At 34.5% G+C, this 23,253-nt stretch overlaps 3 protein-coding genes across 3 annotated transcripts; 1 reads left to right on the top strand and 2 right to left on the bottom strand.

The window, feature by feature from the left end:
* Positions 1 to 656: 656 nt before the first annotated feature.
* LOC114317755 (uncharacterized) lies at positions 657 to 2,469 on the bottom strand. Its single transcript, XM_028264519.2, has 2 exons — positions 1,570 to 2,469; positions 657 to 1,370 (listed from the first exon to the last, which is right to left on the bottom strand). The coding sequence occupies exons 1-2, from the start codon at positions 2,026 to 2,028 to the stop codon at positions 1,011 to 1,013; spliced, it is 819 nt and encodes a 272-aa protein (XP_028120320.2). The 5' UTR covers positions 2,029 to 2,469; the 3' UTR covers positions 657 to 1,010.
* A 3,278-nt stretch (positions 2,470 to 5,747) lies between these two features.
* On the top strand, positions 5,748 to 7,059 carry LOC114317756 (Dynein light chain type 1 family protein). Its single transcript, XM_028264520.2, has 2 exons — positions 5,748 to 5,986; positions 6,679 to 7,059. Exons 1-2 carry the CDS (start codon positions 5,849 to 5,851, stop codon positions 6,862 to 6,864), a joined length of 324 nt encoding a protein of 107 aa, XP_028120321.1. The 5' UTR covers positions 5,748 to 5,848; the 3' UTR covers positions 6,865 to 7,059.
* A 4,968-nt stretch (positions 7,060 to 12,027) lies between these two features.
* Positions 12,028 to 22,115, bottom strand: LOC114317763 (uncharacterized). The gene is made up of 4 exons (XM_028264525.2): positions 21,596 to 22,115; positions 17,981 to 18,642; positions 12,931 to 13,234; positions 12,028 to 12,716 (listed from the first exon to the last, which is right to left on the bottom strand). The coding sequence occupies exons 2-4, from the start codon at positions 18,512 to 18,514 to the stop codon at positions 12,028 to 12,030; spliced, it is 1,527 nt and encodes a 508-aa protein (XP_028120326.2). The 5' UTR covers positions 18,515 to 18,642; positions 21,596 to 22,115.
* Positions 22,116 to 23,253: the final 1,138 nt, after the last annotated feature.

The following is a 23,253-nucleotide window of genomic DNA, read 5'->3' as shown; positions in this document are numbered from 1 at the left end:
AGGGTGTAATGAAATATTAGGGTTTTCAAAGTTTAAGGTGGAAGGATATTTTAATAATTTTATACTAGAATTGAAATGTAATAAACAAAATAAAATAAAATAAAATTGAAGGGTGTAAGGAATTTATTTAGTAGTGTAAGTAGAATCACTATTATCCATCCTCAACTTTCAACACTAGATACATGCAGTTGTTGTTTAAGCAGTGACTCTTTTAATTAATTTTTTAATTTTTTAAGAAAAGATGTAAGAAAAATAAAAAGAATGATGTGATAGGTGTTATAACTTTTTAAAAAAATATTTGGGACCCTCACAAAAGAGGACCCCTATGACCCTTACTGATGTATTGACCATTAATGTGTTTGAATTTTTTTTGAGAATTGTGTTTGACAGTGACATAAATGGTTGAGATCATTTTAGAAGTTGTGGGGGCTATATTTTGTGAGGAGTCTCTATTATTACTGAACTTTTTAACTATTTTTGTCAAAAAAAAAAAAAAAAAAACCAACACCCCAAACAATAAATAGAAAATCAGTTCATCAAATCTTAGCCCTCGTTTGGGAAGAAAGAGTATGGGATTTTTTAGCTAAAATAGTCACAAACAAATAAAATAGTCATAAACAAATAAAATAGACTAAAAAGTCAATAAAATAAAATGACACATACAAATCATAATCATTTTATTTTTCCTGTTACAAAAGTTAAAAAAGTCAAAAAACTCATCTCAAATAAAACTTTTTAATCCCAAACTAAAATAACCAAAACACCAACGCACATTGAATTCTCTCTCAATCTCCTAAACATGAAATCAGAAAAAATAAAACCCAAAAAGAAAAAGAAATAAAAAGCTATTAACCTAAACCTGAATATAGTTATCCTGTACATAACAACCAAAAATAAATCTTGGCCACAATGATCATTGAAACATACAACAGAAGATGTTCAAACTTGAAAGCGGGAAACACCATATATAGCCCAAAATTAACCATTTAGACATACTGAAGCTATGAAACTCATAGATCATCTGGCAATGGAAAGTTCTGCACACCAAAAATCTGATGAGAGCTATTCTGAACGAAGACCGCTACGCTACATTTGCTGCCATTGAAACGTTCCCAGACTGAGAAATTCACAGTTCCAGTCAGAGTCTTCTTGGCAGAGATGTCTTTGACAGAGCAGAGCTTTTGGAGCTTCCTAACGACGAAATCGTTAGGCAAGACTCGGCCTTTGTTCTCACCGTTGGTGCAGTCAGTCACCAAACTGTTTTCGTATAGAGCCACCATGACATTGGCACCTTGACTGTCCACCTTACTCCTCAGAGCCCCTGTTAGAGACACTTGCAGGGTCTCCGGTGAAGGCCTCTGGAACGTTGCCTGTTCATATTGATTTAGATTTGTCACTATGAATCACTATAATTGGATAGAATAGAACAATCTTTTGCCATCATTGTAATATAAATCATGATTTTAATTGAGGGCAAGTAAAATATATGCCCAATTAAAGTGAGATTATTGTACTCCATGAATTGATAATTATTTTCTTAGTTTTCTATGTTTAATCCAAGAAACAAACCTGGAGAGTGGGAGCAGGGAATCGAGGTGCGGAGGCGATGGTAGAGAAGAGAGCTTCCTGATCATTGCCAACGCAGTGGGCCCTACCTTGGACCACAACTTGAGGTGTGAAAATGGTGTCCTGCTTCAGTGCCTCCACGTAGGCCTTTTGCCTCACCGTCCACTGGCTCGATCCGAACGGGTCCTTCCAACCCATATAGTCCCAGTAGTCGACGTGGTATGCCAACACCACCACCGGCACTTCCAGGTTGAAGTCACCCCTCCCCAGCCTTGACACCAGCAGCTCCGCCTCCGGAGAGGTGGCGCATCCTTGCGACGAGAACAGCTCCACCACCACTGCCCCTCCCCTCCTCTGCTCCTCCACCGTCAAGTCCGCCGTGGCATTTTCCGACGACTCGTTTTTGGAGGAGGAGGAGGAAGTGGCGCCTCTTCCGTAGCACGCCAAGAGACAGCGAGGCATTGCGATGGCGGTAGTGGATTGCAGGAGAAGAGAGAAATAATAATAGAGAGAGAAAGGTGGCGAGAAGGGAGTGAATATATGTAATTATTAGATTATGTGTGAAATTATTTCTCTATAGTAGTAGTAGCAGTGAATAAGGAAAAGGAAAAAGGTGAAGAGAGGTATATAGTTGGGTAAGGATTGCGGGAGATATTTTGGAGTTGGGGGATTTCGTTGGAGACACGAATGTGTGTCGGTGACACGTTGCTGGTGTTAGGATGTCAGTCCGAACTACCACCGCCCTTATTTTAGATCTAGGTGAAGTAAGGTGGGATGCTTTGACAAGGAATCTCCAACTACTATTCTATTTTATATACATATGCACATATATATATATATATATATATACATATTTGTCTTCAATATATGCATTTTATCTTGGCATGGCTTGCCTCCCGTCCATCATTTGGATTGAAGGATCCAATTCATTTATTAGGTTCACTTTTGAATATTTTTTTTATAATTTTAATTGTTCATATTTTAAGATTTATTAAGTATATCATCTTTATATAAAATCACATCGATCAGATAATAAATACGATGTATTCGGATCACTTTTTTATCAATCGTTAATTTTCTGATCGTCTATTTTTTCCAGACAAAAGTTATCGGAATACATAGTATCCGTTATTCGATCGACGTATTTTTTTACAGAGATAATATATTAAAGAAATCCTAAAATGTGAACGATTCGAATTATCAAAAAAAATTAAAAATGAGTCCAATCAACCGAACTAGATTGGTCTGTTCCAGACCTGAACTGGAGAGAGTATCTTTTACCAAAGGTAGACTAGCCTTCATATTTTTGTGTAGTTACAAGTTCCTCTAGGTGATCTTGGACTGTTCAAAATTCATCCAGTTAATTCTTTATGTAAGCAATTAAAGTAATTGTATTTCAACAATTACTTGATCAGATGATAATAGTAAGTTTAATTTAAAAAATACAATTTGTTTATTTTTATTATTATCATTTTTCTTATACAAATATAAGTTAACTATATAATTATCAATTTTATTGTTTTACATAAATAATTTACTTGACAAATTCTATAACTTCAAGTTTCAACGATTTAGATCACCCGGACTCTTGATGGAACCATAGTGATACAAACTAAACCCTCAAAATACTTCCAAAAAAAAGAAAAAAGAAAAAAGAAAAAGAAAAAGAAAGGTGTGTGAGGTACTGTAAATAGTAAATAATGTTGGGTGCAAATTCTCCGTCACGATGTGGTAGCCCATCCCATCTTTCTTGATACGGGACGGAACATGGCTGATCTGTCTTATTTGATGGATCTCTCTCCTATTTCTATTTGTTCTCTTATTTTACAGCTGTAAGCATCTCATGAGGTAGCTTTTTTATTTTTATTTTTTTTAAAAATTAAAAAAACACCTATGTTGAGAAAAAAATATAAATATTCCTTTACAATAGTTTTGGACTTTGGAGGCTTCGTAGCCATTTTGGTTTAAATGTATGTATTATGACAATTGGGCCAGTTGTACCCATCCAAAACCAACACCTAGCCACTCGTGGGCTTAACATGGACCATGTATTTGGGTTCGACTCAGTTTTTTCCCTTCTCTTTATCTTCTTCAGAAATCCAGAGAGTTCTTTTTCTTTCCTTCACTTAAAGGTCGTTCTTGTTTGGAGGGATCTGCAGCACGTGCACCCCCTCATTTTTTAATTTTTATATATAAGGAAAATAATTAATAAATAGACAACTTATAGAAATAATATTTATAATGATTTCTTAATGGTTTTTTTTAATTACGAAAATAATGATGGCTGTTTTTGATTGAAAATAAAAAAAATTATAACAAGCTAAACTATTATGTATGAAAATGTTATAAAAAAATTCAGTGTAACAATGATACCAAATCATCACTTACATATAAACATAGCTAGTCCCACTACAAAAATGTAGAATTATTGAATTGTTAATTATATTTGACAAGTGTGATTAACCTTTCATGCGTTATTTTACTATTGGTTAATGATATCATATATTGATGATTGATGTGGTATCACTATTATTTATATATTATTAGACATACAACACTATTTTGCATTGCCTATAATACACTAGTTATAAATAAAACTATATTTCTAATTTTGATTTTTCACAAGATCAATTGTAAAAACAAAAATTTAAAAACTTTTATATTAAATATTTAAGATTTTGAGCTTAATATTAATTTAAAAAATATTATCTATTGTTATTGATTATGAGAAAAAAATTCAAAATTTTAATTAATAAGTGCCCCATCTAAACTATTTTTCTAACTCCACCAGGTGTCCTATCCCTTATAAAACATTTATATTTCATTTTGTATTTAATCTTTGTGTTCCTAATATTGTTGTTAGTTTTAATAGTCCAATATAATTCAGTTTAGTATGAAACAAACATTCACAGACAGACAAGTATGTTTAATGTTGATAAACATTAATGTTATAGTTATACTTTATTTTTAGTTTGTTTATTTATTTATTTATATATATATATATATATTTTTTTTTCTCCCTCTAAATAAAAAATATGGAGCTGTTCCTAACACCAAACCAAACCAAAGTCCATTCATAGTTCAGGAAATTTCTAGTACCATATTTTTATTTAACTACTCAAATCTTTTTTTTCTTTTTCAGCCGTCACTTCAACACACATTTTCAAGAAAAATAGGTCATAGTAAAAATAAATCAAATGGGCTAATATTGCCAACCAACACATTGCGGGGCTGAGACATAGTGGTATTTTGAAAAGTTAGTAAAAAGTTAATTTTTAAATTTTTTTTATTAAAAAAATTGATTTTTTGTGAATTTTTTTACCCAAAAAATTAAAAAGTCAAAAAAATAAAATTTTACCAATGTTGCCAAACCGCCCACAATAATTGACCACGTGTCACACCATAAAACAGGACCAGAAAACTCTTCAATTTTAACCATTCTGTGCTCTGCCCTCACCATACTCCCCCCTGCACCTTCATGTGTTGTTGCTCGATCGTCTATATTGGATAGACACTGATACAAAGAACCTAGAAAGAAATAAGAAAACTAAAAAACTATCCAAAATTTTAAATTTATAATTAAGATTCACTTAAAATTTAAAATATACACTATTAATCTATTTTTCATAATAAAAATTTCAACAATGATTCATCCCCTTTTCCTCCCACCCCCTTTGACCCCCTCTCTCTGTCATTGGTTACATTTTTTTTTTTTTTTCCTGCTCCTCCAATCACCACCCGCCACGTAACAAGGGGGGTGAGGGGGTGACCCCCAAAAGGGGTCTCAAACATTATTCTAAAAATTTAAGACATTTTCTGATTTGGTAGGCTTTTCGGACGACCATTTGGCATGAGATACCACAGCATCAGTTCCCGAACCCCTACTAAAATTGATGGCCACAAACAAGATATCCACATCTTCGTGGTTAACGCACTAGCACCAACCCCCTTTATATTTCGAATAAATTATTCAAAAAAAGGAATCTTATACTTATGTGAAAGGATTTTATTTGATTTAATGTCAAGAAAAAAACTGAAAATTATTAGGTCGTTTCAAATTGTAGCTAGTATTATTACTTAGGTGAAGTAAAAAATAAAAGAATTTAAAGAGTGACAATGACGTGTCTTTTATTGTCGAGTTCCCCGAATCATGTATATAAAAAACCATTACCCCATCTCTGCTTCATATCCACAGAACTTAGAAACTAAGTTATCTCATATCCAAAACTTGGTCTATATTTGTTTCTTTTTTTTTTTTATTATATATTTTTAATCAGTAACCATGCTTGAAGGCAAAGCAGTGATTGGGGAGACAGATATGCGTCAAAATATGCAACGAGATGCTCTTGATTTGGCTGCAAAAGCACTAGACTTCTATGATGTCACTGAGCCCACTGAGATTGCCCGCTTCATTAAGAAGGTACTATCCCCATATTTAACAGGCTTTTCTTCTTTAATTTACTGGCTTACACTTGGAAAAAGTAACCCAAACTTTTTAGGGAAAAAAAAAATACTTCACATGAAATGATGAATTGAGTTCAAACTTCACATGCATAAGACCTTTCTTAATTAGTGTTTGATTTATTGGAAGGAAGTTGATATCAGATGATGATTTCATTTGAATAATTTTTTTTTATACAATTAACGTTAGAGGCTTCTAAAATATTATTACTAAATTTACATAATATGGCAGAGGATTGGGTTTTAACTTACTGATTTCTAAACAAATTAACAATTGACCTGTAACAGCTCGCATCATTTGGAATAAATTTAGGGAGAGTCCTAAATAATTTTCTTTTTATATTTGGTTTGATGATTCAGGGAATCATCATTCATCAATTTCAAAGAATAATTATTCTATAGGAAATTAAGGATCATTTGTCCTCAAATCTCCCTATTTCCCTGTCTCAAAATACTCGTAACCTTTGGATCATTGAAAAACTCAAAAGTGCAGTAATCTCAAAACATAATCTAATAGATGTGAATATTTTGGGATCTGAAGGATTAAAAGATTTGGAGACAGATGAACTCATATCCATTAGAGACGAAAAAATAGTCATTTTATTCCTTTTAAATATTAATATGGGGTTGGAATGGATATATGTGATGCAGGAATTTGATAAGGCATATGGAGGAGGATGGCAATGCATAGTGGGTACAGATTTTGGGTCGTTTGTGACTCACTGCTATGGCTGTTTCATCTATTTCTGCATTGGCAGCCTTGCCATCTTGCTCTTCAGGGGTTCTGCAGCTCCTGAGGCCTCCCAATTTGCTTCCTTGGAGACAGTCAAAGCTTGAAGCTCTCTCTCTCTCTCTTTTTTTTTTTTTTTTTTTTTTTTTTTTTTTTTTTTTTTCTTTTTCTGCATTACTTGATTGTACATGTAGACTTGAAAAGAGGTAGTTTCCAAGCTTCAATGTCACAAATCTAATTCTGCTTCCAATGTTTTCTGTATCAGTAAATCATCTTCTATTGGATAACTCCAATTTGATGAATTTTTTTTTGTATATTATTATCAGTTTGGAAGAATTTTTGCAGCTACTATATATTATTTAGTTTATTATCTCTTACATAAAGGAAGAGTACTAAGAATTTTGTGAAATATTTATGATTGTTATCAAGAGAAATCCAGTAGTATTATATATTTAGCAAATTCTGAGATAGTTGCAAGATAATATTAAGACCCTCAGAATACTTGAAAATGAGAAAATATTAGAAAATTATTCAGTGCCCTGCATAGCCATGCCACAATTCAATAACAAAATTTCATGCTCTCATGTGGATGTGGTCTTCCCATGATCACCGGCACAAAATGGTGAACCTCACTGTATTTGCTAATCACAATTCTTGAGTGGCACCACCTCACAATGCCATTGAGACATGGAATAACTTCTAAAAAATTATTGGTTTCGATCAAAAAAAAAAAAAAAAAAAAAATAGAGAAATTATGCATGTCATATCATATGAGTGTTTTAAAAAAAAGAATTCCTTGTCTTTCAATTTCAGTGCACTTTCAGCCTTGGAATCATGTTGAAGTCTGAAGATATGATTAAAATAAAAAAATTGAGAAATTTACAAACAGAGCATCTTGTGCCTTTTCTATCCTTTTTATTTATTTATTTTTCTTGGGTTCAATAAAAATCAATCAATTTTCTGCTCTTGCAAAAAAAAAAAAAGAAAGAGCATGCATGAATTTTGATTGAGCAATTAAACAAATAAGACTAATTAATTTGATGGCATCATTTTATTTGGCTTCCTAGCTTATAGCAATGAACTCGATTCTATAAAAATAAATAAATAAAATAAATCATTATGCATGGCAACTATTTCAAAGATCAGATAAACCATATACATGCAACCAAACTTCTATAGGCCACCCATAAAACACATGGTCATCAATTTGACAAAATTCCATACTGCTGTATCTTTCAACAACACCACCTTTTTCATTTTTCTTTCTCTTTTCTCCTTTTTTCTTTTCTTTTTTATGTCTTAATCAAATTGTTGGATTAGAATTGATTTAGATAGTTTTGTTTTGGCAATATAATTGAGTAGGTTTCGAACATGACAAGTTGTTTGTGACACACCAAAAACAGTATTACTTGGACTTTTGAAGGATAGACACGAAACTTATTTTTGGTGTTTGTTTTTTCTAACAAATAAATAAGCTCGATTTCTCTCTGTTTTTTTTTTTTTTCCTCTTTTTTTTTTTTTTTTTTTTTTTTTTTTTTTTTTTGCGGGGGGTGGGGGGGGGGGGGGGTAAGAACTTCAGTAGCAAGTATGATGTCCATCACATATTTAATTTATTTAAAAAATAGTATTTTTTTTAAAAATAAACTATTTCTTTTTTATATATATATATATATATATTTATTTTTAAACTGAGATTTATTCTAAGAATAATTGTATACAACATTTTTTTCATTCAAAATTTATATGATGTTTCAGTTCAAATTAAAATACTACCATTTGACTTAAAATTTAAAGAATACCACTATCACATTATTTAATAAAATTTTACGTATAAAAATTCTATATGTAAATAGCAATGTTAGATTGACGAAATTCGTTTTGAAGCCGTGCGTGATCTATCAGCTGATTGATGGCTGGTTGATTGGCATGATTTCATAACGGATTTTGTGAAACAATTTTCGTGATCTTAAGAATTTGTTAGTTACACTGAAACAAATATCCAAAATCTGCAGAAAGATAAATTTATGCAACTTCTAAAGTAGAATTAAAAAATTAAAAATTAAAAATTAAAAAATTTAAGAAACACTAATCTTCTTGATGGTGAGACTGGGAAGTGCTTGGGGTATTTTTTTCTCCACTCTGACTTGCACTGCTTCTTCTGTTGCCATCGCCACCCTCTTCAACTATAACAAGAGCAAAGCATAGTTCATCACCCGGTCCACGAAACGACCAAACTTGCACCATCGTACCTTGTTCTATTCCATTCCTCCTCTTAATTTCGTTCCATTCTTTACTAAACACATACATTGAGCTAGTTTTGCCTCTTTCTTTCTTCATATCCCACTTCTTGAACGTTACATCGCATTCTTTGCACGAACCAGGTTGGATTAGCTTCGCTGGTATCTCTGCCACATTCGTTCCAGTATGCGAGTCTAGATGCTTCTTCTCTTCATCACTTAGGAAATCTACTTTGATGCCATTCAAAGGCATTGATATACGATTGTGAGTATGACTTACATCGGTCGCGGTCACCTTCTTCTGTATCAACAACTTCAATTTAGAACCATTCAAGTTGTTGATTTTTTCCTTAAATTCTGAAGGAAGTTCTGGTGGTGGATATGAAACATTGTCAATTCCCGTATTACTACTCATCTTCTTCTTCTTGATTGGATTGGGTTTTTCTTGATCTTCGCTCTCTTCACTCTCATATCTCTTCTTGTTCTTGGGTTTTTCTTCCGTGACAGGCCTCTTGAGCCGCTTTTCTCTCTTCATCCTCTCTTCCTTGGGCGAATTATCAACTGGCTCATCAATAACAGGCTTCTTGAGAAGCTTTTCAATCGTTTTTTCGAAGTTTTCTATCTTCATCTTCGCTTCCATGTCTTCCTTGGCGATAAACGTTTGAATTTTAATTTTTAAGTACTCTTCTAAGCCAGGACCAGGACCAGGACCAGGATTGGCCTCCTCTGCCATGGATGTCTTTTTAATCAAGTTTTCTTCCTCCAATTTTTTCTCTGCAACTTTTGAAATCTGCCTCAAGCACTCGAATGGAGAACAACTAGAATTAACCTCAATAAAATTCACATCTCTAAGTGTTAAGAACCTCTTGTCGATCATCGTGTTTCTCTATTTCTTTAACACTCCAATCTTTTTATTTTCTTGCATCGAACAACTGTTCGTCTCTGATTAGTTTGGAGACGCATAAAAACACACATATATATAGGTCACCTATAGGAAAAGAAAACCTTATTGGTTTCAATAAAATTAGGATTCCTTTTTTGAAAATATAATAATAATTATTATTATTTTCAGTTTTCTAATTTTGGACCAATTGGGATTCCTTTATGGTAACCTAATGGCATCGATGTCTAGAAAGCTAGTTTTTTAATTTTAGACGTAGAAGGACTTACTAGTCATGTGTTGAACTGTGCTTTCCTCCCATCCATCTGAACTCAATTGGAGCTTGTTATTTAGGTTTATAACTATTTTGATAATTTAAATTATTTATCTTTGTAAAATTATTTATATATATCCTTAAAAAAAAATTTAATCGATCTTACTATGGTAAATTATTTAATTTGTTATAAATTTTTTTTTTTTTGAATGATCAAGAAGTTAGGTGTTTTATGAAGGAATTACATGCAGGTGAGACTTCGAAAATATTTTTACAAACACATGAGGGTGTAAGTGTGTTTGTGGTGGAGTGTAAATGAAAGGCTAGCACTTGCACTCCTCTATTTGTTGATAATTTTTTTTTCTAACTCCCATTTGCATATAGTTTACCCATGTTTTATAACTAGTATATATATATATTTTTAAAAATATGAAAAGCACACTAAGTTTATTTTTTTGGCAGAAATTACAAAAAAGAAAAAGAAAAAAAATCTCAAAATTTGACTCTTATAACAAAATAAATCTTGAATTTTTAATTTTGTCAATTTAAACGTTGAAATTTTTAATTTTTTTTTCAATCTAAACCATTTGTCTATGTTCTCTAAATAAAATCGACGAAAAAAATAAATATTTTAGTTATTAAACTCAATAAAAATAGATACTTGAAACATTTTACATATACTTATATTAAGTTTAATAATTAAAATAATATATTTTTTTGTCAGTTTCAGTTAACGAAAATAGACAAATAGTTTACATTGAAAACAAATCATAAAATCAGGATTTAAATTGATAACATTAAAAATTTATAATTTATTTTGTTATAAGGGTTAAACCTAACAATTTTTTTTTGGGTTGTAATTATCCTTTAAAAAGAAATTAATAATTAGAAAATGCAACGCTGATTAGAAGTCTTTGAATGGTTAACAGGCTAGACAGCTCAATCAATTACTTACTTTTCCACCCCAAATCGTAGGATCAACACCAAGCCCACTAGGTTGATTATAATAGAACATTAAAGATTTGACCAATTGACAAACTAGGTCCATTCCATTCCAACAGTTTAATTAGGTATAATCAAATATAGGAATGATAATTATTTTTTGCTGCCTACATCATTCTATGTTAACAACTTAACGGTGGAAGAAGCAGAATGAGCTCGTCATTCCATTCACCATACCACCATGGAGTTTACTTCAATTCCTTAATGTGAGAATCTGTAAAAATTATTAATTTAAAGAAAAGAATAATAAAAAAAAAACTTAACCGACTAGTTGCCCATAATAATTGCACAAAAATACTATTCCTTTGCTGCATTTACTGGTTCCAAATTCCAATCAATACTGCCATAAAAAAAAAAAAAAAAATCCAATCAATACGAACAGAACTCTTTACTTCTAAAATTCTAATTGATCCTAAGGCAATTAGTTTCACTAATATATTTTTCTTTTCACCCCTTGCTTTCACAGCCATGAATAAATAATCTGACTTCGTTGTTGTCAGGTGAAGTCCAAATATCCATGCACTCCTGCAAGTCTGCATCACAGGCCATTAAGATCGACTCCTGATTGTCATCCTCATACTTTATGTTAAAAGTACCAACCTTTAACGGCAGCCTCTTTGTTAGCTCATTCTTCAGCTCAATGATTCCGGAGGTTGACGGAAATCGAAATCGTATCATGTCTTCTCCATATGTTGCCTTTACAATCAGGTCATGCTTGTTTGGGTGGACATGAGCTTGGGATTGGACTAATAGTCCAACAAAATTATTAATTCGATGTTTGGTTAAACAATTGAAGTACGGACTAATTATTTTAAACTTGACTATTAGTTAAGATAGAATACATAATCCAACGGATTCGTAATCCTAGGACTATTAGTCATGGGAATGCTAATCCAGTTCGCCCAAACAAACATGGCCTCAGGGTGCTCACTTCTTGCCTTGCAGTAAAATTTGGCACCGCTCGAGCCAGATTAGTCTTGATTCGCTTGGGAGCTGGGCCAGTTCTCTGTCTAGATGCCAACACTGCATTCTCTGAAAAGCCTTCCGAACTTCTAATTAGCAGCAGATCTCTTGAGGGGGTTTGAGACAGTGTGGAAAGAATGGCATCAGGGTTGCAATGAGCAATTGAGGGATTTGGTCTAGTTGGTTGAAACACCAATTCAGAGGAGCCCCCAACTTTTGAGCATTGTTCATTAGTAACACCAACGAATAAATTCTCCTTTGGAGTCATTCTACCAAACTCTTGCAAAATACCAGTTTGCACACGGAGTTCATTGTGATAACCCCCAGGCATATAATCCAGCAGCCTCTCAACCTGTCCAAAACCCACTTCCGTTCTATAACAGAGTGATTTGCCCTTTTCTCTTTGAAGTTCAGAGCCTGGAGGCTTTGGTTGATCAAGTACAACAACAGTGGAAAGTAGACTTGGACTCGTATAAAGATTAGGATCGTTTGCTCCTGCACTTGGTACAGATTCATCTACTGGCTTGAGCTTGTTTCTCTTGCGAGATGGCCACTCCGAGATCCCCAGCTTCCTACAGATGCGCTTTAGAGTAGATCGGCTAACTGCAAAAACAACAGTACAAATAAGAAATACTCCATTTCTGTGCTGCCGCTATTTTTTTTTTTTTTCATTATTTATTGTATTTTATTATTACAAGTGATTTCTGATGCTGCTACTATTGGATTAGTCAACTTTCATATAACATAAGAACAATTCAGCCAGTTGAAAGCAACATGAGCAGGAAGCAACACTTCAACTTCAAGAACACATCTGTACCATTTAGCTTGCTTGCAGCATCTAGAAGAGTCAGATGGAAATGCTGATGAAGAATCTCCAGGCCAATTGATTCCTCTTTTTTTCCAGATTTTATCTTCGATGATTCTCCGGTATCTTCTATCTCTGACAACACAACAGCATTATGGCTTTGACATGCACTAATAACATTACTTCCATTCTCTATAGGACCACCATTTTGTCGGGCTTGAGGCTGCAGTGGAGACCTGGCAGTTTGTAATATCTGAAAACAGTCGAGCCTCAAATCAAGTTTCTCATTTGTAGACGATTTGGTAGCTCTGACATGCTGCATCATTGTTACCAACAGGGAGTACAACAAAAGGAATTAGTATTTGTGAACTGAAAACCAAAATTGTATTTTAGTAACTTTACTAACAAAATGATAAAATGTGAGCGCGATAAATCTTGTATATCTTATTAATGTTGCATTATGATCAAGAAGGTAATCATTTAAATTTATAATGTTTAAATGATAATCACTTATGTAAAACTGCGTGTCAATATAGAATTGAGGTTAGATTCAAGAAAAATAATAGTTAATTTAAATTTGAATAGCCATTAAAAAGAAAGAAACTGTAAATATTTACAAATTTCAGCAGTCATATTGTATAGATTAATTTGCCCCATATTTGGACCAAAATTGATAAACATAAAATATGAGAAATCAAACCAAACACCAAAATAATTTTAACAATTTGGGTTGTACAAATTTGATCATCAATCTGGTAATAAAAAGAAACTTAAGACTAAGGTAAAAAGGGAAGGGGAAAACTTGCTTAATATGCCTGAAAGAATTTCTGTATTATTGATTAATTTGTATTGATTGGTGTATGTATTGTGTATATTACAAGGAGTTATATAGGAGAGGATTTGGGAGTAGGTGAAGGTGGTAGTGGAGGTGGTAGGTGGAGTGGGTGGTAGTGGAGGTGGTAGGTGGAGTGGGTGGTGTGGTAATTTACACAATTTACATTTTACATTAACAGCCCCCCTCAAACTCAAGGAGGATAGGAACTAACCAACTTGAGTTTGAAGAGAGTAATAAAACAGAAAAATAAACTGATAAATAAAATAAAACAGGATAGGAGACACGGTATGGTCGTGTCAGACCGTTGTAGAAGACACGGTATGGTCGTGTCGGACCATTGTAGCAGACAGTTTACGGGGTCATGTCGGACCGTTGTAGCAGGACAGTTTATGGGGTCATGTCGGACCGTTGTAGAAGACAGTTTACGGGGTCATGTCGGACCGTTGTAGAAGCTGACCGGAATCAAATGTCGGGACAGTTTACGGGGTCATGTCGGACCGTTGTAGAAGACAGTTTACGGGGTCATGTCGGACCGTTGTAGAAGACAGTTTACGGGGTCATGTCGGACCGTTGTAGCAGGACAGTTTACGGGGTCATGTCGGACCGTTGTAGCAGACAGTTTACGGGGTCATGTCGGACCGTTGTAGCAGACACTGTGTGGTCGTGTCAGACCGTTGTAGATGACAGTTAATGGGGTCATGTCGGACCGTTGTAGCAGACACTGTGTGGTCGTGTCAGACCGTTGTAGAAGACAGTTTATGGGGTCATGTCGGACCGATGTAGAAGCTTGTGGTGGTGCACCAAGGGGGCGACTTAGGGAGTGCGCCATGAGCGACTTATACATGATACTGTGTATAACCCCCCCTCAAACTCAAATAGGTGTAAAGATAGAAACCTATTTGAGGTTGAAACAAAGGGATTGATAAAGCTGACCGGTGTAGAAGACACTGTATGAGTGTGTAGATAGGCTGCCCAAAAAATATACATGTAGATATATATCGAGCCCTCAAAAGTCGTGCCCTCAAAAGGTGTGCCATCAAAAGGCGTGCCCGAGCCATGAAAAGGCGTGCCATGAAAAGGCGTGCCAGGTTGTCGGTGTCAAGAGGCGCGCGATGCGCGTGGCTGTCTGGGTTATTTAATCAAGACGAAGGCTGAGGCTGAGGCAGAAGACAAACAACTTGCGAAGAAAAACTTCTGAAAAACGCTTCGTTGTGCTGAGAGAGATAGTCTGTAACACTCTGTTGCGAGAGATGGCTTCGTCGTCCCGTGGTCTGCTGACTCTCTTTCCCGACCTCAACGAGTCAACAAGAGAGATAACGGGTGCGGTGTCCCGTGAACCTCAACCAAACACCACTGGGTTTCCTCCGTTGAACTTTCCGATGCAGTCGGTGGAGCAAAAAATGGCAGTGCAAACGGATGTGGAGGCGAATCAGTATACTTTGAAGGCATGTGTGGAGTCCATGACGGCGGTCACAAACTTGTCGCACCGGCTGCAGAGTAGGACAAATGAGGTGCAGCAATTAAACTCCCAGCTGGCTCTGCTCCAACGCATGTATAAGGATGCGCGAGCAGAGATAAGCGTGCTAAGGGCAGAAAACAAGGAGCTGAAGCGGAAGGCCACCGTGATGTTCCGATTTGGAGGGCCGCCATATGCTGCAGTGGAGGAGCAGGGAGTAGTGATCATGCCCAGTGGAGTGGGAAACACGGAGGCAACACCGGCAAGGGACACCCAAGAGAAAAGCAAGAAGAAGAGACCTGCAGCAGAGTAGAGAAGAAAAAAAGCCCGCTGTGGGTGTGGTTGTTTTGTTTTGTTTTTGTTTTTGTTTTTGTTTTGTTTTTGTTTTTGTTTTTGTTTTTTTTTTTTTTTTTTTTTGGTGTAAAATGATGAGCGGGGCGAGCCCCGACATGAATAAAATGAGTTTGGTGTGCAATTCTTCTTCTTCTGCTCTTTTTTTTTTTTTTTTTTTTTTTTTTTTTTTTTTTTTTTTAGTTGTTTGTTTTGTTTTTACTCATATCCATGTGCTGCACAGAGAAGGCTATGTAGCGCACTGACATAAACAGAGAGGAAGGGGGAAGAAAATAAAGTATAAAAGAAAATAAAAAAGAAGAGAAGTGTGTGAAGGGTAAAGTAATAAAAAATAAAAAAGAAATGAGAGAGTCAAATGTAGTGGGGTGGGTCCGACCACTAATGGAAAAGGAAGATGATGGGTTTGCTTGGTGTGTCGTGGGCTTGTCAAAAGATGGAGTAAAGTAAATATAAAAAAAAAAAGAAAAGAAATAGGAAAGTAGATGGTGGTTGGAAAGTAGAAATAGGAGAGAGAGAGAGAGTGGGTATGCAATTTTCAATTCTGCCAAAAGGAAGAGAAAAGTAGAAATAGGAGAGAGAGAGAGTGGGTATGCAATTTTCAATTCTGCCAAAAGGAAGAGGGAGACAGAGAGAATTTATCCTCCTCCATGCCGAGCTTGTTAATCATATATTCTATGATGTTCTTGGTGCATTCTGTCTCATCTTGTCGTCCAAAACTATTAGATTTAGCAGAATGAGTGGAAGGCGAGCTTGAATCAGAAGCAACTTCGTCTTCAACTTCCCCTGATTCCCTTCCCGAATCGGCTCCCACTCCACCGACGAGTCGAGCCGGCCAGCCGGTGAGCTCTGAACGACCTTGTGACCGGTCATGGCGAGGAGGAATGGCTGGTTCGAGGCGGTGAGGTACTTTCCGAAGCAGGATTTGAGGCGGAGGAAGTTGGCTCTGCCGCTGTCGTCGTCGACGAATTCGACGGTCCAGCGGGCGTTCTTGGCGGAGCCGTTGCGGTCTTGAGTGACGAAGTCTTCGTCGTCGTCGGCGAGGAGGTACTTGTCGTGGTGGCTGCGGAGGCGCACCGCCTTGGCGTTGCGGAAGAGATCCATGCTGGTCTGAAAGGAAAGCCAAAAATAATGGGGAATTAGGTGTGGATTTTTTTTTTTTTTTTTTTTTTTTTTTTTTTTTTTTTGGAGGTTTTTACAGAGGGAGTTGGGAAGTTCGAATTAGTTGAGCTCCGGCGGGCGGGAGTAGGGCGTGGGCTGCGACGGCGACGGCGATGGCGGAGCCAGTGATGGGAGGGTGGGGTGGATCGTTGCTGATCTCTGTGATGCGACTAGGGCCATTCGATGTGAGTTTCGAGCTAGAAGAGCCATGGAGGTTGGTAATGGAGTTGATGGAGGTTTCAATAAGCATGGTTGGGGTCCGGCGGGCGGTGAAGGCAAGGTTGCCGCCCGCCGGAAGGTGAAGATCACCAAGAGCTAACCTATAGCTCTGATACCATGAAAGAATTTCTGTATTATTGATTAATTTGTATTGATTGGTGTATGTATTGTGTATATTACAAGGAGTTATATAGGAGAGGATTTGGGAGTAGGTGAAGGTGGTAGTGGAGGTGGTAGGTGGAGTGGGTGGTAGTGGAGGTGGTAGGTGGAGTGGGTGGTGTGGTAATTAACACAATTTACATTTTACATTAACAATGCCAATTCGAAAACTGACAGCTCAAGGATTGCCATGATAAAAAAATCTGCTGCCGACAAAATAATATATATTATATATTTCTCCTGCTGATCTTGAAGCATGCACATTTTCTAATACTGCAGGAATAAAATTCAGGCTTAACCAACCTAGTAGATCCTTTACATAAAAAAAAGGGAAGAAGCAATTTTATCCATCTTTGAATGTACACCCAATGGATTATGTGTGATCCATATTGAAGCAATACGTTTAGATGAAGAACACTGGCGCTTACTAAAATAAAGGGGAGTAAATGATGAGGATTAAAATGACGATTTAAGGTGGCTTTGTCCACAGAGAAACCACCCCAAAGCTGAGTCATTATGGTATCTCCTACTACAGGTATTGCATTATAGAGCATCTTGCACCCATAATATATGGAATGCACTATGATCTTTAATATCTGTTAGAATAGTCTTGTGTTATTTAATTCTATAATTACGCCAGTTTCATCACAGAAAAACTTCACCACAGAGGACCATGACCATCCATACCATTAACTGCTCATCTCAACTAAGTCACTTTGTAACATACAAATATGATAAGAAAGCCAAGGCAAGAACTGCAATCATGAAAACTAAAATATGTTTTCAAATTTTAAGAAATTAAGAATAAAAATAGGTATTTATTGACATTTATTTGCTTAAATAATTTCAGGACCAGCTGCAAGTTCTCTGTAGATTTTGCTTACCTCAGGGGTGTAGCTGATCTTTTGCGAAGTCATTATAAGCTCAAGTACACCAACACAGGACTGTCGAGAGGCTTCAAACACTGGCAAAGCCAAGGTCCCCCCAACATTGTAATATTGAGCATGATTGAGCATAACGGGCTCCTTGCGGTGGTAAAACTGCACATTTGGGTTCCAAAATGGTAACTTCAACAGAAAAGCATGGCTATGATGTCCACAGTCCACACCCATACCACTGTCCAAGGAAAACATATATATTAGAGAGGCAATCTTGCACCGATGAAGTTCATTGTTATGCGGGTCAAGAACCAAAGGTTGCAATGAAGTTGTAAGTGCACTCTGGTGCAGATTCTCAACAGTTGCTGAAATTTGAGACAGAGCATATTGTGCAGTCGATTCTATCAAGAACCGAAGTGAGTTTGTCATTGTCTCTTCAATCATAAAACCTGGTATTGGCTTCAAAGTTTCTGCCTCCTGCAGTAATAATTTTAGTTTTCCAGACGGACATTTTGCTAAGTCAAGAAGCACCTCTTTCATTATTGAGAGTTTCAAGCAAACCAGCTGAGCTTCATCACCAAGCTTTTGTAATTCTACGCTTTCAGACTCCAAATCAGATCTGTCTGTGATTACTGAAATTTTCACGTTATGAGTGATTGCATGAACCTCTGGAATGCATTAAATAAGCAACATGACCATCATTGGTGATAGCCCATGAAGTTAACAAATCCACATATTAGAACAACATGACATTCCAAAGAATTTTACTTAATATCATTCTATTTTTTTTTTTTGAAACATTCTAGACTAAGATAAGTGAAAGTTAACAATAATCTATGCTATATTTGAAACAGCAAAGAAGAGTATCTTTCATATTTGTCTATGTTTGTTTCAATGTGTTTTTTGTCTGCCCTTGCGGTGTTGGGCCCGTGCCAAAGAGATATCTTTGATGATTAAATGAATTATATTCTTACTAAGAGGGAGAGAGAGGAGCAAGTCTACTGTTGAATTAAAAAAAAAAAAAAACACTGTTTCCTAATCATTCTCAATTTCGTTGTACTTATTCCATCTTGATTGTAACTTATAATACACATATATTTGTACGACATGCAATATGATATACAAGATACATAATAGACATACGGATACATTTCACTCTTTCCTTACGTACCATGCGTATTTTAATGTTCTACAATTTTTTTTCATTTTTTATAATGCAATTGTTACTTAAATAATATCTTGATATTTATGTTATGATCTATGACTTCTTAACTTTAATTAGTGTTAATTTTTTTTAATTACCTTTGAATAAATAATTCACATACTAATTGAAACAAAATAAAGAGTAGGCTACACTTTTCACTCTTAAACTTTTATTTGAATTTTATTTTAATCCCTCGTCTTCTAATTGCCACAACTAAGTCATCATACTTCAACCCATTTTTTAAAGTGGTAATGGCTCATGACGTCACTTATCGTTACAAATTTGAATGGAAAAAGTACTCATGGGGCTATGTGAGTTCATTTTAGGAATATAAGAGGAAAAAATTGACATGAAAAATTGCACTTCACCCTCAAACTTTAGTCAAATTCTACTTTGGCCCTTTTAAGTTTAAATTTTTACTCAAATTTTAAATGATGGGCCAATAGGAGATCCACACTAAAAAATGGGTAGAAATTTAAGAACTTAATTGTTATAATTAGAAGATAAGAGATCAAAGTGAAATTTAAATAAAATTCAAAAGTGAAAGGTAAATTAATAAACTATAAATTTTAAAAATGTTACAACTATATTGCGTCTTTCATATTTTTTTTGAAAATTAATTTATACTTTAGGACTAAAAATGTTATTGGCTTATTAACTTATACTTTAGGACTAATAAATTTTAGCCTCTTTTGGAATGACAAAAAATGTTACAACTATTAGCCTCTTTTGGAATGACAAAAATGTTAATAAGCCTGTTTTGAAAATAAATTTGAAAATAAATTTTAGCCTGTTTTGAAAATAAATTTTAAAAATGTTACAACTATTAGCCTCTTTTGGAATGACAAAAAAAAAAAAACTAATTTATTGGCTTATTAACTTATATTATCACTCTACTTTTTACACATTTTTTTCATAATAAGCCAATAAATTTAAAAAAGTCATTTATCAAAATGGGCCTTAATTAATGCGTTAAAATTGCGTTTCCTAACTCTTACATCAACAATTATAAGGGTTTATTACACTTTCTACCCCTAAACAATTATTAAATTATCTATTTAGTCCCTAAACTATCATCAAATTCTCTATTTAGTCCATAAACTATTAAATCAAAGTCTATTTAGTTCTCAAACTATCGATTGAATCGATTAAGTCCCTAAAATATTTAATTCAAACCCATTTAGTCTCTAAAAAGATTACAAAAATAAAATATACGCCCATACATATTATAAATTAGTAAAAAACCCTCTCTAATTAAGATTTTATTAAGAAAAATCTTTTAAATTTTTATTTTGTCTTTAAAAAATATTTTATTTCGTTGTGTGTTTAAATTAATATTAGAGTTTGATTTTTCAGTCTTACCAATAGATTATATGAATATTACATATATTGAAGAAGTAGAATCATATAGTTTAAATAATAACAATTCTCTACAAATAGTAATAGAACAAAATAATACATAAATTACGTAATAAAAAGAACTTAGCAAAAACTTAAAAACAATCAATTATAGATTATAAATGAAATCTGACATATAATACTAGATATTAAGGCAAGCACATATCTATTGTAGAAGATAAGTAAAACAGTACTATAGATAATTACCATTGTCCTTATAAAGGAAATTCAATATATGGATTGGCAACCGCTTTTCAAAGACAGAATAAAAATTTAAGGTTTTTATTTTAAATTTTTTTCTTAAAAATAAAATTTTAACTAAATAGGATGTTTTACTAATTTATAATACCTATGGGCATATATATTATTTTTGTAATCTTTTTAGGGTCTAAATAGGTTTGAATTAAATATTTTAGGACTAATAGATTCAATTGATAATTTAGGGACTAAATAGAGTTTGACTTATGTACTTTAGGGACTAAATAGAGAATTTGATGACAGTTTAGGAACTAAATTGATCCACTTGATAATTTAGGGATTAAATAAAAAATTTGATGATAGTTTAAATGTAGAAAGTATAATAAACCCCAAATATAATTTTAACTTTTCCCTGCTTCTATTACATCAACAATATAAATTATTAACCCAACGTCAAAATATAAATTAGTATATATGTATAATGGTTTAACCACTCTCTCTCTCTCTATCTCCATATTGAAAAACTTTCCCTTTTTCTCCCTTAAATTGTTTCTCTATTTATTTACCCTCCATTTATCATTAATTATTTACTTACATTTTTATTACCTTATTTTATCAAAAAAGTTCTCTCTTTATTTTAATATCTCTTAGAGAAAATAAAATTAATTAAAACACAATATAGGTATTGGTGAATTTTGAAAAATTCAAAATAAACCTCACGTGAATTACTTTAGCATTCGAATTCGTTAATAACATATAATTAACACATAAAATCTAATTCCAAAAAAATTAATTGAAAAAATTTCATTAAAAATACTTACATTTAGCGAGGAGAGATAGACAAGTGGAAGTAGGCAACGGGATAGTAGTAGTAGTATCCGATAAATTACATTTAGGAGACGAGGGCGGTTGATGCTAGTGGAGAGACGTAAAAGGGACGATGGGGCTGCAGGGATTGACGTTAGCATCACAGAACAAATCTCCTAAAAGCCCGTCTGTTGAAGAATCCACCGACGACAACCAATCGAAGAACTCCGACCAGTCTTCTTTTTCACCTGACATCTTCAGTGGTTAAACACAAACCAGCAGAGATACAGTCGACAACACGCAAAAAACAACCATTAATTCCATAACTCAACTCTACTATTAAAACTTTCTCACTGTTAACTTCAAATTTTGACTTTCCTTCCTGCCCCCTCTCTTATAATTCGACTACTGGATTAAACCCCAATTGTAAATGAATCCCAATTTTGAAGGGTTCAAATCTAGAACCCACGATTTTATCAGAAAAGCAAAAGGGTCCTACATTGTTAGGGGTTCATGGGGTCAAACCGCGTAGGCGTCGACGAAATGGCCGACCCATGGCAAGCTCACTCAGCAGCGTTTTCCCATAAATTATATTCACAAAAAAAATGTTGAAAAATGGGTGGGTGCTCGAATTTCGTGGGTCGAAATTTGGGTCGAATTCGAAGAGAGGGAGAGAAGAGAGGAGAAGGAGAAGAGAGGGAGCTGGGGTGCTGGTTCTGCCGACGTCCTCGTCGCCTCGCCGTCCTCGCCGTAGCCCCGTCGCCTCGCCGTCCTCGTCGCCTCGCCGTCCTCGCCGCAGCTCCGTCGCCTCGTCGTCCTCGCCGCAGCTTCGCCTCTGCCTCTGCCTCGTCACCACACCTCCGCCCCTGCTTCAGCCCCGAGTTTGTTGGCCCCCTCCCCTCCCCTCCCCTCCTCCTCCTTCTTCCTCCCCTCGTCTTCTTCTTCCTTCTGCTGAAAAAAAAAATAAAAAATACAAAGATCAAAACGACGTCGTTTTGATCTTTCGACCCATTCGACCCACGAATTTTCGAGCTACCAACCGGGGTTGAAAAATGTTATCACCTTAAAAATTTTATCAAATTTTTTATCAAATGTCTTAGATAGATATGAGAGTCACACCATGTGGGCGCCGACTACTCGATAATTTTTTTAAATATTATTTATATTATTTAAATAAAAATATTTCAATAAAAAATATTATTTATACTATTTAGGACTTTTTATTAATAAATCTCATTTAGAAGTGTTCTAACCTAAGAAGTCTATGAAGAAAATTTTAAACCCACATAGTCCTATGTTTTTTTTTTTTGATCGGCCACTTAGTCCTATGTATTTATACTTTTATTCTATAAATTCTTTTTTTTTAATTTACATTATTTTCTTAGACTCTTATACCATTATATTTAATATTAATATTTAATGTTGGGGGTGGAGAGAGAAGGAAAAAGACCAAGGCATAGAAAATTTCTTACACAACTTAAATAATATTGATGTTATTATTTTATATTATTATATAATGTGAATATGTTTTTAATTAACAACACATTAAAAATAATGTGAACATTATTTCTCATCTGATGTGAACGTTCACAACACCTTTTCGAAAAATTCTCTCTCATCTAATGTAGTGATGTGAACTTTCACTACATGTGAACCTTCTTATTTTTAATTG

Source organism: Camellia sinensis, chromosome 8, assembly GCF_055761805.1.
Source record: "Camellia sinensis isolate YWXY chromosome 8, ASM5576180v1, whole genome shotgun sequence".
Classification (NCBI taxonomy): Eukaryota; Viridiplantae; Streptophyta; class Magnoliopsida; order Ericales; family Theaceae; genus Camellia; species Camellia sinensis.
Note: the sequence above shows the minus strand (reverse complement) of the source record. Positions and strands in the feature narration are given on the sequence as shown.

Bases quoted from the DNA above. Each gene is read 5' to 3' on its own strand.
- LOC114317763 (XM_028264525.2), bottom strand. From the start codon at position 18,514: ATGAAAGAGGTGCTTCTTGACTTAGCAAAATGTCCGTCTGGAAAACTA. The intron at 13,235-17,980 runs GTAAGCAAAATC...ACAATGATGCAG, and splicing joins AGATCAGCTACACCCCTGAG to CATGTCAGAGCTACCAAATC. The intron at 12,717-12,930 runs GTACAGATGTGT...TTGTTTTTGCAG, and splicing joins TGCTGCAAGCAAGCTAAATG to TTAGCCGATCTACTCTAAAG.
- LOC114317755 (XM_028264519.2), bottom strand. From the start codon at position 2,028: ATGCCTCGCTGTCTCTTGGCGTGCTACGGAAGAGGCGCCACTTCCTCC. The intron at 1,371-1,569 runs GTTTGTTTCTTG...CAATATGAACAG, and splicing joins TCCCTGCTCCCACTCTCCAG to GCAACGTTCCAGAGGCCTTC.
- LOC114317756 (XM_028264520.2), top strand. From the start codon at position 5,849: ATGCTTGAAGGCAAAGCAGTGATTGGGGAGACAGATATGCGTCAAAAT. The intron at 5,987-6,678 runs GTACTATCCCCA...TATGTGATGCAG, and splicing joins TTGCCCGCTTCATTAAGAAG to GAATTTGATAAGGCATATGG.